General features: G+C 41.8%; 1 protein-coding gene across 3 annotated transcripts in view; it reads left to right on the top strand.

The window, feature by feature from the left end:
• The window catches only part of LOC148511802 (uncharacterized), a 63,127-nt gene that overhangs the window by 23,205 nt on the left and 27,081 nt on the right, over positions 1-12,841 (top strand). For all 3 annotated transcript variants that reach the window (XM_088482545.1, XM_088482544.1, XM_088482543.1), the window contains 4 exons: positions 2,923-2,975; positions 8,978-9,110; positions 10,599-10,795; positions 10,869-10,914. In XM_088482545.1, the coding sequence (XP_088338671.1) occupies positions 2,923-2,975; positions 8,978-9,110; positions 10,599-10,795; positions 10,869-10,914 (429 nt within the window). The remainder of the gene's footprint in view (positions 1-2,922; positions 2,976-8,977; positions 9,111-10,598; positions 10,796-10,868; positions 10,915-12,841) is intronic.

The following is a 12,841-nucleotide window of genomic DNA, read 5'->3' as shown; positions in this document are numbered from 1 at the left end:
CACAAGGAAGGGGTGTGGCCACACAAAATTACCCCAATTCAAATTATGCCACACACTAGCACAGTCATATTCAGAATACACAGCACATAGTGCCTCTGATTCAAATGACACCACATAGTAGTGTCCCTTATTCACGTTACGACACACAGTAGTTCCCCTTATTCACGTTACGTCACACAGTAGTGCCCCTAGTTCATGTTACGCTACACAGTAGTAAGGTGCCCCTCATACACAATGCCAGTGGTAGTGCCCCATACACACATAATGCCACAAAGTAATGCCCCTTACACACATAATGCCACACAGTAGTGCCCCTTATACACAATGCCCACAGTAGTGCCCATTATGCACATAATTCCAACAGTAGTAGTGTCTCTTATACACATAATGCCCACAGTAGTAGTGCCACTATTATTGTTCCAGATTAAATAGGAATAAAAACCAAAATGTTTCTTATTATTGAAAAATTAAAAGATACAAGAATTTTTTTTTATAACAAAGCATTTAGTTTTGTGTGCACACCCAACTAATGCTATCCTGAGATGGTGTTGTGGCTATTGGGGGACACAGCAGCGCAGTGGCGTAACTTCATCCCTGGTGTCCGGAGGCAAGATAAATGTTGGTGCCCCCCCCCCAAACTAAAATGTACCACCCCCCCAGCACCTATGCCAGCCCCAGCTGCCGCTGCCCCCCTTGTGCAGTTCCTTTTATATAATGCCCCCAGTAGTGGTCCCCCTATGCAGTGCCCGCCTATGTAGTGCCCCCCTGTAATGGTCCCCCTATGCAGTACCTCCAGTAGTGAGCCCCCGGTAGTTGCCCCCAGTAGTAAGCCCCCTGTAGTTGCCCCCTGTAGTAAGCCCCCTGTAGTTGCCCCCTGTAGTGAGCCCCCTGTAGTTGCCATCAGTAGTGAGGCCCCTGTAGTGAGCCCCCTGTAGTTGCCCCCTGTAGTGAGCCCCCTGTAGTTGCCCCCAGTAGTGAGCCCCCTGTAGTTGCCAGAAGTAGTGAGCCCCCTGTAGTTTCCCCCAGTAGTGAGGCCCCTGTAGTTTCCCCCAGTAGTGAGGGCCCCCCCCGCGCGTGCACACGCACACACACACACACACACAAAAACACTTACCTTTATCCCCGCTCCAGTGCTGCTGCTGTCCATCCCTGGCGTCCGCTCCTCGGCACTATGGGAGTGACGTCATTACGTCACTCCCATAGTGCACTGCGGGACCCGGAAGACGGAGCTCACTCCTGAGCTCCGTCCCTGGCGTCCGCTCCTCGGCACTATGGGAGTGACGTTATGACGTCACTCCCATAGTACACTGCGGGACCCGGAAAACTGAGGTTTAAATAGGAGCCGGGGCGCCCGCTGGTAACACACTCAGCGGGCGTCCGGCAAATGGAGGGTGCAGGGGGTGCGACCCCACCCCCTGCACCCTCCATAGTTACGCCAATGGAGGTGGAGCGCCAATCGCGGGGCTCCTCCATGCAGCTCCCGGGGACAATGGAGCCAGGTGCCCACTTCAGGGCTGGCGCCCGGCGGCAAATGACTCCGCTGTCTCTGGGAGTTCCGCCACTGCAGGAGCGCTTGGTGAATTTCAACCTGTTTTTTTTTTTTTTTTCTTCAAGCATCCCAGTTGCCAGTCCCCACACTCTGGTCCAATGCTTATCCAATGGGAATAAAGGGGAGGAGCCTTATGGCCCTTGGTGGGAGGCAGAATCACCCTCTCTGTATCTCCCAGGCTCAGGGATGCTATACAGTATTCAACAGTATTATATTGTATAACATTGTTAAAGTCCAGTTACTTTGTAATTAGAATTATTTTGTGTTCCCTTTTCAATATGTCTGACAAAAAAGAGGTCTATCAGATCTGCCTCTATTTGGGCATTTTTTTACATGTTGTTAATGTCATCTGAGTTACCCTATTGACAGTCTAGGGCAGACACACTTTGCCAGTCCTGTGACACTGATAGCTGTGTGCTAAGTTTGCCTTCAGGTGGTAGTGCTGGCCTTGTTACATCTTTAATATTAATTCAACAAGGGCAATATCCAAAATTGATCAATTAGTTAGCCCCCCTTCTGTACTATTTGATTAATATTTTACCTCTGTTCCTTATAAATGTCCTGATTTTGTACCTGGACCAACAGCAAATATTAGTTCGCTTTCCCGTTCTGCTTCCTATAGAGCCACCACCTTGGGCTCAGCTGGGCAAGCAGCATAGCTCTGCTTTAGTTCTGGATCCAGTATTTCCTCTCAGGTGATTTGGGGGGTGATTCAGAGTCGCATGCCATTTGTCTGCATTTGCACCAGCCTTATCTTTGAGATCCATATGCTCACTTTTGAATAGCCTTCAATTCCATCTACACGCTATGGTACACTTATCCTATGTGCAAATGCCTTGTTGCTGCCTAGTTACATCCACTCAGCCGTAAGTGGAGATGCGTCTAAGCGGCGTACCATCTCCGAATTGTCCAGGTGCATACGTAGTTGCTATATATTGTATGATCTGTCTGCAAACAGACTTAGCTGCCACTCTGAGTCAGCCCTTCATGTTTAAATGAATCTTGTGTCAGGAAGTGGCATGTTTTAATGATGTGCAGTTATGTGGACTTGGTAGTGGAATTAATGTGCAGAACACAGGAAAACATTCAGGAATGGTGCAGAGGGAAAGAATAATCTATATATTGAATGTTGTTTGAGTGTATCAGGTAGGTGTATATAAAGCACCTAAAATATATGTGTTTTTTAGGGCCCCAGTGTTTAAATATAGGAATGCATATTGATATTATGTGAGTGAGAAAATTGTGTGAAGCCTAGAACTAATCTTTAAGTATAATCGTGTTTATATTTCATTGCTAGTCTACAAGCAGATTAACAAAAGTGGGGTAACATTAGACCTTTGGGGCAAATACTAATGATTCATGTGTCACCCTAGGTGTGTGCCGTTTATGAAACTGTGCCATGCCGAGAACTAGGAATGGTGTTGAGGTGAGAAACTAAACGACTGTTTGCCCAACAACGCAGATGTATTGTGTGTGTCGTATTTACTGTACCGCATAATTTCTTGCATTATGACTATTTACCTTTTAACTGTGATGTGTTATAACCAATAGCAACAAATCACATCAACCTAAATTATTATATATATATATATATATATATATATATATATAGAAGCATGAAGGTGCAGCACTCCCCTCTCAATAAATCAAGCAGAGACCAAAGGATCAATAGAACATTTCAGTACTTTTAGTACTCTCTTCAACCATACTGAAACGTTCTATGATCCTTTGGTCTCTGCTTGATTTATCGAGAGGGGAGTGCTGCACCTTCATGCTTCTATTTATCCCTATGTGAGGGCACCCCTGCAGGATTTGGTTTATTATCTGGAGTGCCAGACCTGGAGACTTATATATATATATATATATATATGGTGCAGAGGTTCGGCACTCGGGTGAAACTGCAAAAAAACGGGGTGCCCTCCTAAATGGTTAATATATATAAACAACAATGATCCTCCTGTGTGAGGTACAAAGACCCCCCAGAATCTGAACAAAAAAGAGGAGGCACTCCCTTTTAAAGTAGAAAAAGTATCATATAATTATGACATGGTGAGAATTAGTACAGAGGCATGTCAACGTTTCAAGGTCCGCAGACCTTTTCGTCAGGACTGTACAACAAGCATCAATGGTACAGTGACAAGTGCTTACCTTAAAAAAGAAGCTGTGTACGTTAGAAGGTGCTGAAAGAACAGAGCGGCAGTGCCGGGCGTCCCGCTGCGAGGTTCAGCCTGGCAACCGGCGGAAGCAGGGATCTCCCAGAGGGTTTGCCTTGCAACACTGACGCTCGGCCTGTCACGTCATCGGGTGATCCAGCATAGCCGCAATGTGCAGTGGAATGTAAAGAAGAGTGTGCAGTGTGTAATGAAACAGCCACTGTACGCGGCTGTGAAGAAAAGAAAAGAAGTACCAGTTAAATGTTAAAATCATATGAAATATGAAAAGAAAACACAGTGTACCTAATGTGAATGATAAAGGAAACTACTGTAAACAAAGTGTAGAGCTGGATACAGAATAACAAAGACAGAGAAAGATAAATGTATTGCATGATGAAAAGTACTGAAATATAGATGTGTCACAGCTACATAATGAGCTATATATTCAAGATAAATACAAATGGTCAGGCAAAAATCAGGAGCATTAGAAATCCCAAAAATACTGCATTAGAACAAAAATAAAAAAGAAGGGAATAGGTCAGAGAAAATAATGATGTCAAAGATGTATAAGGATTGCTCGGAACGGACCTCCAATAGGGAGAGGAAAAAAAAGGGGAAGAGAGAAAGAAAAGGGGGGTGAGAATAAAGGGGAAAAGCAATAGTATAGAGAGGGAAGAGAAAAGAAATACAAAAGAAATGACAAAGTGAAAAGAATAGAAGGGAAGAAGAAAAGGAAGGAGAAAAGAAGAAAAGAAGGGGAAAAAAGTGGGGGGGGGAGTATACAGTCAGGTGCATAAATATTGGGACATTGACAGAATTGTCATATTTTGGCCTCTATTCACCACCACAATGGCTTTGAAATGAAACAAACGAGATGTGCTTTAACTGCAGACTTTCAGATTTAATTTGAGGGTAATTACATCCAAATCAGGTGAACGGTTTAGGAATTTCAATGGTTTCTATATGTGCCTCCCACTTTTTAAGGGGACAAAAGTAATGGGACAAACTAAACAATTCTAAATTTGGTGATGCTCTGCCAGGCCTCTACTTAAATGTCTTCAGTTCCTGCTTGTTCTTGGGGCATTTTCCCTTCAGTTTTGTCTTCATCAAGTGAAATGCATGCTCAATTAGATTCAGGTCAGGGGATTGACTTGGCCATTGCATAACATTCCACTTTTTAGCCTTAAAAAACTCTTTGGTTGCTTTTGCAGTATGCTTCGGGTCATTGTCCATCTGCACTGTGAAGCGCCGTCCAATGAGTTCGGAAGCATTTGACTGAATATGAGCATATAATATTGCCCAAAACACTTCAGAATTCATTCTGCTGCTTTTGTCAGCAGCCACATCATCAATAAATACAAGGGAACCAGTTCCATTGGCAGCCATACATGCCCACGCCATGACACTACCACCACCATGCTTCACTGATGAGGTGGTATGTTTTGGATTATGAGCAGTTCCTTTCCTTCTCCATACTCTTCTCTTCCCATCACTCTGGTACAAGTTGATCTTTGTCTCATCTGTCCATAGGATGTTGTTCCAGAACTGTAATGGCTTTTTTAGATGTTGTTTGGCAAACTCTAATCTGGTCTTCCTGTTTTTGTGGCTCACCAATGGTTTACATCTTGTGGTGAACCCTCTATATTCACTCTTGTGAAGTCTTCTCTTGATTGTTGACTTTGACATATATACACCTACCTCCTGGAGAGTGTTCTTGATTTGGCCAACTGTTGTGAAGGGGTTTTTCTTCACCAGGGAAATAATTCTTCTGTCAACCACCACAGTTGTTTTCCGTGGTCTTCTGGGTCTTTTGGTGTTGCTGAGCTCTCCGGTGCATTCTTTCTTTTTAAGACAGTAATTTGGCCACACCTAATAACTAAAAAATATATATTTTAAAAACATCATAGTCTCCCTATTCCTAATTGTGTGTGATATAAAGTGGTATTTAAGAAGGATTTGGTTCTAATAAATAAGTGTCGTAATATTCGTTCCTTGCAGGAGACATGGGTGAATGGGAAAACTTGGGGTCAACTAGTGATTTAGTTTAGCTGCCTGGGTGGAACAGAGCAGAAGGGAGGAGGGACAGCGCCAGGGGGAAGGTGGAACGGAGCAGGGCAGGCTGGTGACCAATACCATAGAATTAAAAAAAAAAAAAAAAGAATGCAACCCATACGGCGCCCCTGGCCAGCTGGCCAGGAGTAGGCGCCTGGATCACCATCTACGCCCCTGGCAACATGCACCGAATCTGATTTATTTCTATGATGTATGACTCAGAATCAGCCCCACTGCGTTCAGAATGAAAGTAAAAACGCAGGTGTGCCAGTGTGTTTGAACGCCGTTGCAGGGGAGTGCATAAATTATCCACTGTGTTGCCATACACAGCTTGGGCTTTCACTGCGAGCGCTGAGGTTAGCAATTTCTGAGTAAGGTCTGACCTTGTGCAAGTGTGCTTGAGGCTCCGATTGTACTTCATATTACTGATGGTTTTGCAGCCTTGCTAAACATTACGGATGTGTGTAAGGTAAGGTGAGCGTCCTTATGTTCTGCTGCGACAGATTAGCATATCATTGCAGTGAGACTGTGTGCGTTACCCCAGCCGCAATCGCAGTGGCGATCCAACCTGAATCACGCCAATAGTACCAATTAAATAACAATGGGGTATATGAATGATAGCGGCACTTAATGTGCCGCTATACCGCTTCCTGCTTCGCCTCTTTACGGAGGCAAAGCAGGAAGCACTACCAATGAGATGTAAGAACATCTCATCAGCCGGAGAGGGGGAGCGTTAACTCCCCCCTCCGGTGCTACCCGCTAGAGACAGCAGCGCATCAGCCTAGTGCTGATGCGCTGTGTCTCTGTCTCGGCCGGCTCCACTGAGCAGGCGCGGGATCTCGCAAGTATCGCGAGATCCCCGCGTGCAGCCCTGGAGCCGGCAGCAGCTCCAGCAGGGACAGCGCTGTCCCTGCTGTGGGGATAGGCTAGCGCCAGGCTGTAGCTGTCGATAACGACAGCTACAGCCGGCCGAACGGTCATGCGCTATGACCGTTCGTACATGGCCCTGCCGCTCAGCGCTAATAATGACAGGGGCGCATAGCGGGGAGAAGCGGTGATACCGCTTCTAGGCTTCGTACATCTACCCCAATATATTTTATCCTAAATGCACACTAAATACGTTCCCAAACTCAGTCTTCAGGGCATCCTAACAGTCCAGGTTTTAAGGATATCCATGCTTGACCACAGGTGACTTAATTAGTACCTCAGTTAATTTGATTTAAACACTTGTGCTCAACCTTAGATATCTCTAAAACCTGAACTGTTGGGGTGCCTTAAGGACCGCATTTGGGAGCCTCTGGCATACTACGAAAGTCCTACCTCCTCTGAAAAAAATAATTGAATTTGCTTACTTTGAAATAAAATATTTATTCCTGGAGAACCCAATACATTGTAATGTCCCTCCCGTCATTAAGCGGCAGACTAAGGGGCTCTTTTATCGACTAGTTTTATCATACGCAACGAGTTTTAAAACTCGTGTATGATAAATGTTGCTAAAGCCAATCCACTCCCAACTGTCATTTTTCAAACAGATGTTAGTTAGGAGCTGATTGGCTGGAGCACCATTATCATACGCAATGAGTTTTAAAACTCGTTGATAAATGGACCCCTAACTCATGAAGGGGTTATAATGTATATGCCCTAAAGTGCAGTTGTTGTGGTTTATTTTTAAGAGCTGCAAATTCTGAGTTCACTATGTAGGACACACCCCAATTAACTTTTATCGTTATCTGAGCTTATCTGTGGCCATTGCACAGAACTGTATTGGTTATGTCATATTAAAGGGTGTAACCAGGCTTGTACTCTGCAACACATCATAATGACCCCACCCTCCAACCTAGTACAACCACTGCTGAAACGTATACAGCCAACTCAGTAACTGGTTCTGCTAGTTCTCCACCATTCTGGCAAACCCTTACGTCTTTGTCTGACTTTAAGTGTGGATTATTTTTACATGTTGTAGACAGTACATGGCACATTTATATGTGTCTGACTATACAAACAGTGGAAGCTCTGCTTTATAAATAAGACTATGCTTTGTAAGATAAATAATAAAAAAAAAATAAATACAATATAAAATCCACGTTAAATAAAATAATACTTGGGTTTCCCAACTCCAGTCCTCAATAAACCCTAAAGCTGGCCACACACTAGACCAACTTACATCCAACCATCCAACTAGTTGTTTGGTTGGAATGAAAATCTGGTAAAGAATGAAAGCAAATGACAATCAGCAATTTGCTCCCAAATTCCGGAAAATGGACAAAACTGTTGTTTGAACAAATTGTTTAGATCAAACATTTAACAGAATTGTCTGAACGACCATTTTCATCTGTTTTCTGGCATTTAGGAGCAAATTGCTGATCATCATTTACTCCCATACGTTACCAGATTTTCATTCCAACCAATCAACAAGTTGGATGCAAGTTGGTCTAGTGTGTGGCCAGCTTAACAGTACATGCTTTTTATACTCCTAGCTGAAGCACAGGTGTATTCAATACTGACTGACACATTTTAAAAGATCCGCAGGTGGTAGTAATTATTTCACTTGTGATTCCCTAAGGAGATATGGAAAACATGTACTGTTCCCTGATGACTGGAGTTGGAAAATACTGCTCTAAACTGTAATGGTTATATTTACTAAAGTGTGGGTTTTCAGAAGTTTGGTTGCTATGGACAACAACTCCTCGGATTCTACTTACCATTTATCTAGCACCTTCTGGAATGTAAGAGCTAGAATCTGATTGGTTGCTATGGGCAACAACGTCACTTCTAAAAACCTGCACTTTAGTAAATATACCCCTTAGAGTTTCCAGTAAAATAAAGCTCTGTTCTAAAGGGGATTTGTTACCTGTATGCACAAAGTACTTGCTGTTCTTGTGAATTGTAGAGCCTGATGAAAACTTGAATGCTCACAGAAATCACTCAGGTCTGAGAATACAGGAGACTATCCCATGCAATAACAAAATAAATTACATTGCCTTCACTATAATAAATGTTTACATTACACTAATATTGTAATAGACAGACCTAAAAACCATAACAATATTGTCCTGTTATTGGCTTTAGCTCTGTGCCTGAAAGGAATGCATTTTATGTAAATTATTAATTCTGCATGCGAACCTTCCTGATATTTAAATCTTCCTTTTTTGGAAAGCAGTTCCTAATGTGGTATTAACTTAGATGTAAGGTATTGTAGTTACTCATATTCCTCTCTCTCCAGGTATCAGGAGGGCCGAGTGTTTGTGATAGAGGTACTGCCGGATAGCCAGACTGAAGTAGATGAAGTAGTTTTGGCAGGAGACATCATTGATGAAATAAATGGTGTTTCACTGAGAAATGCACCTAATGGACAGGTGGGAAATAATGGATTGGTTCAAATCTGTTAATCTAAACAGGGTTTACATGGCTGTTTTTTGAATTGTAATAATACATACATTCTGGGACACTGTGCACTCACTTAACTAACCTGAGAATAGGGAGATCATTTCATTTAACTTAAACCATTATGGTTGATATATGGTTTTCACTATTCAGGGGTGAAGTGTAATGTGTATGTGAAAGGTGAAAAGCCGGTGGTCTAATAACATGAGAATTGCCAGTGTTGTACTTTAAGGTGTAATCCTCTGCAATTTGAGATTTGGGGGCCTATGTATTAAAAATCGCGGCATTGTCGCGATTATTAATAGCCTGTATTGCGGCAGTTATTTTCTTTTTGAATGAAAATATCCACGATATGTACTAAACTGACCCCACAGGGACAGCGGTAGTTAATTTTAATAAGTCTTTTAATACCAAGATTCCACCAGGATTAAATGGTTTCACTCTGTGGCTTGGGGGTATAATTACTAAAGTGCAGGATTTTAGAAGTAGAGTTGTTGCCCATAGTAATCTATTATCTCCTAGCAGGTGCTAGATAAATAATAAGTAGAATCTGATTGGTTGCAACTTGCTATGGGCAACAGCTCCACCTCTAAAAAATCTGAATTTTAGTAATATACCCCTTGGAGTATTAGCCAATATATACTCGCAATCTGGACATTTTCAATCAGTCCCTTTGCTCTCATTATTTTTAAGGGGGGTATTTATCAAAGACTGGAGAGGTAGAAAATTGTGAGAGATAAAGCACTAACCAATCAGCTTCTAACTTACATTTTACAAACTGTATGAAAAATGACAGTTATGAGCTGATTGGTTAATACTTTTTCTCACACAAATTTATATCTCATGTAGCTTTGATACATAGGCCCTAAGTGTGAGGTTCATTGTTTATTTGCTCTGGAGTCTACTTTGTATCTTTTATATATTTGATGTGATTTCTATGAATTGATATTGTTATCGTATGCTATTATATTAATGAATAAATGAGCAATATATTTATATATAAATATATGTGACAGTTACTGCGGTCTTTAGGAGGATCTAGTTAGCCTTATTTTTGTTTGTGTTTGAGCAGATCAGAATTGTTCATTTAGGAGCAGCATATAATGTATAAGAGATCTTTGGATTCTAGTTTTTAAGCCTATTGCGCCCCATTAATTATTTTTCTATTTTGTATTAGTACATAGCAACAATTCATAAAATTATGCAAAAACTGCAGTTTCGAAATAATTTCAAAATGCTTCATAAATAGGCCCATCATCATTAGTGTTCTATAAAAGTGACATTTTATGTGTATACTGGGATGCAGTTGTAGTTTCCTGGATTGATGAGCCATGAAATTATAAATAGCAGTTAAGGGAAAGATTACATATAAGGGTTGAATAATTATATCTAATACAGGCAGAATTATAAAGTGCCATGTTGGTGACACTGAAAAAATATCATTAAATACCATTGTACAGGCTGGCATAGTACTAAATAAACTGAAAGGGGAACCACTGATATTCCGAATGATCCGCTGGCGCTGGAAGGATGGGGAAGTGTTTCGCCCACTCATACCATACTTCAAAGGCATCCAGGACAGGGTCCCTAACTTTCATCTTCAGCAGAAACCCAGAAGCCAGGACAACAGTCAGGAGTGTCCCCAACAGGACGGCAGGTGGGATCATAAAGCGGAGGGGGGGGGACCTGTAAATCCCAGCATCTAACGCTAATATTTATTTGTTCCACAGACTCATGTACTCTGTGCAGTATCTGGGAGAAGCAGATGTTGGAATGGTAAATAGCAAGAATTTTCAATTATTTATAACACAATATGTGCCAGAGATGCAGATATATTGTAATTACACATCACTTAACCCCTTCACTGCTGAGGGTTTTCTCACCCTTGTGCTGAAGCAATTTTTTTACGTTAGTGCTTGACACATTCCAAGAGCAATATCACCAATTTATTGGTGGTACCCACACATATGATCCCTTATTTTCTTCAGAAGACTGATTATTTTCAGAGAATACCATTAGTGTTTTTACTCATTCTAAAGCATCAACATTTTTTAACCCAAATGGGCCAAAAAAAAAGGAACCAAAAGCAAATGTGATTTTTTTTTTTTCTTATAGATACCACAAATAAATACTTTATGGTTTTTGTTTCGCCAATAATACAAAAAAGTAAAAAGTAGGAGTCTATGTGTAGGTTTTGGCAAAAAAAAAATCTGTACTTGATATAAAATTGATTTTTTCGCTCTCTCGTTTTAAAAGCTTACTATGTGTAGGAAGAATATGGTACCCTAACAAGGCCTACCATTTCATAAACTCGACAAGCTATTGCATTAAATTTATTTGACACAAGATGGTGTGTATATAGGGTTTAGATCCCAGACCAGACAACAACTACTAAGGGGCACATTGCTTGAAAGAAAAAACTCTCTCCATTTTCAAGACAGGGTTTCATCATGTGTGTGTAAGCCAGTATGGAGGAGATAGGTCTCAATGTGCCATACTTACCGACTAATTAATATTCCTCCCCGGGAGAAGCCCGGGGAGGTTAAGTAGGTAGGTGGAGTTGGAGGCGGGGCCGGCCGGGTTGCGTCGTTAAGCCATGCCCCTCGTGGTAATTCACATCAATTATGCATATTTAAACTAGAGGCGGGGCTAAATTACGCAACTCTCATAGAATTGCGTAATTAGCCCTCGCCCCCAACGTTCAGAACCGCCGATCCCCGCTAATATTCTCTCCATTTTGCCCACTTCACTAGGAAGTGGGCAGAATGCGGGAGAAGTGCCCGTCCGTCCTGGGGGGTTACCCGAAAAATCGAAAGCTGGGAGTTTAGGCATGTATGCAATGTGCCCTTCGCCCATCTATGAAAATCTATTTTTTCTGTAGCACTGGGCGATATTGTCAGGTGGTCACTGGTGATCTGCAGATAATTGGCCTAATTCAGAAGTGGACGCAGTGCCAATGTTTGCGCAGTTGAGCGGTTTGCTACTGTGCATATGCACAAAGTTCTCCAGCACATGCGTTCCCTGAGGATATACGGAGTCTGCTATTGTGTACTGATGCGCTGCCATTAGAACTGGTGAGGTAAAACCATGGGCATACCTGGGTAGTGTCTGTATAAAACAATAAAATGCTTTATCTGCCATTTACCCCAACATTAGTAGAATCTGTTTTCAGAACCAATACAGAACATTCACAGTGAAGACTGATTTTTGCATATAAGCGTTTATATAATTTTCTTCTTATATGGCACCTCAGGAAAAGTAAAAAAAAAATTGCCCTTTAAGAGACCTGGCTATTTAAGACTGTAATTTATAATCCTAAAGTGTCCTGACTATCTAGTTATTTTCTATTATTTGTTTTATTTATTTATTACAAGTTATATATATATGTGTGTGTAAGGGCGCAAAAAGATATTGTCTCACAAAATGTCTTTGTGGAACAACAAGTCCAAGGATCATTTGTTGGATGTAGTGGACCAATACAATCAGTCCAATTAGCCGTCCACTTGCACACACCCTTTAATATGTCTTCCACAGATTACCCAAATCCAGTCGGAAAAAGATATCTAAAATGAAAACAAATAAAGGGGGCGCCACATAGTGCATTAAAAGGAACAAAGTTTTATTCCAGCAATGTCCAGCATTACACAAACTCTCTCTCTGGATGTTGGCACACACGGACCATCACCTCATGAAGTCTTCATCA

This window comes from Taudactylus pleione, unplaced genomic scaffold (genome assembly GCF_031769625.1).
Source record: "Taudactylus pleione unplaced genomic scaffold, aTauple2 ptg000290l, whole genome shotgun sequence".
Classification (NCBI taxonomy): Eukaryota; Metazoa; Chordata; class Amphibia; order Anura; family Myobatrachidae; genus Taudactylus; species Taudactylus pleione.
This window is presented reverse-complemented; position numbering and strand designations above follow the sequence as displayed.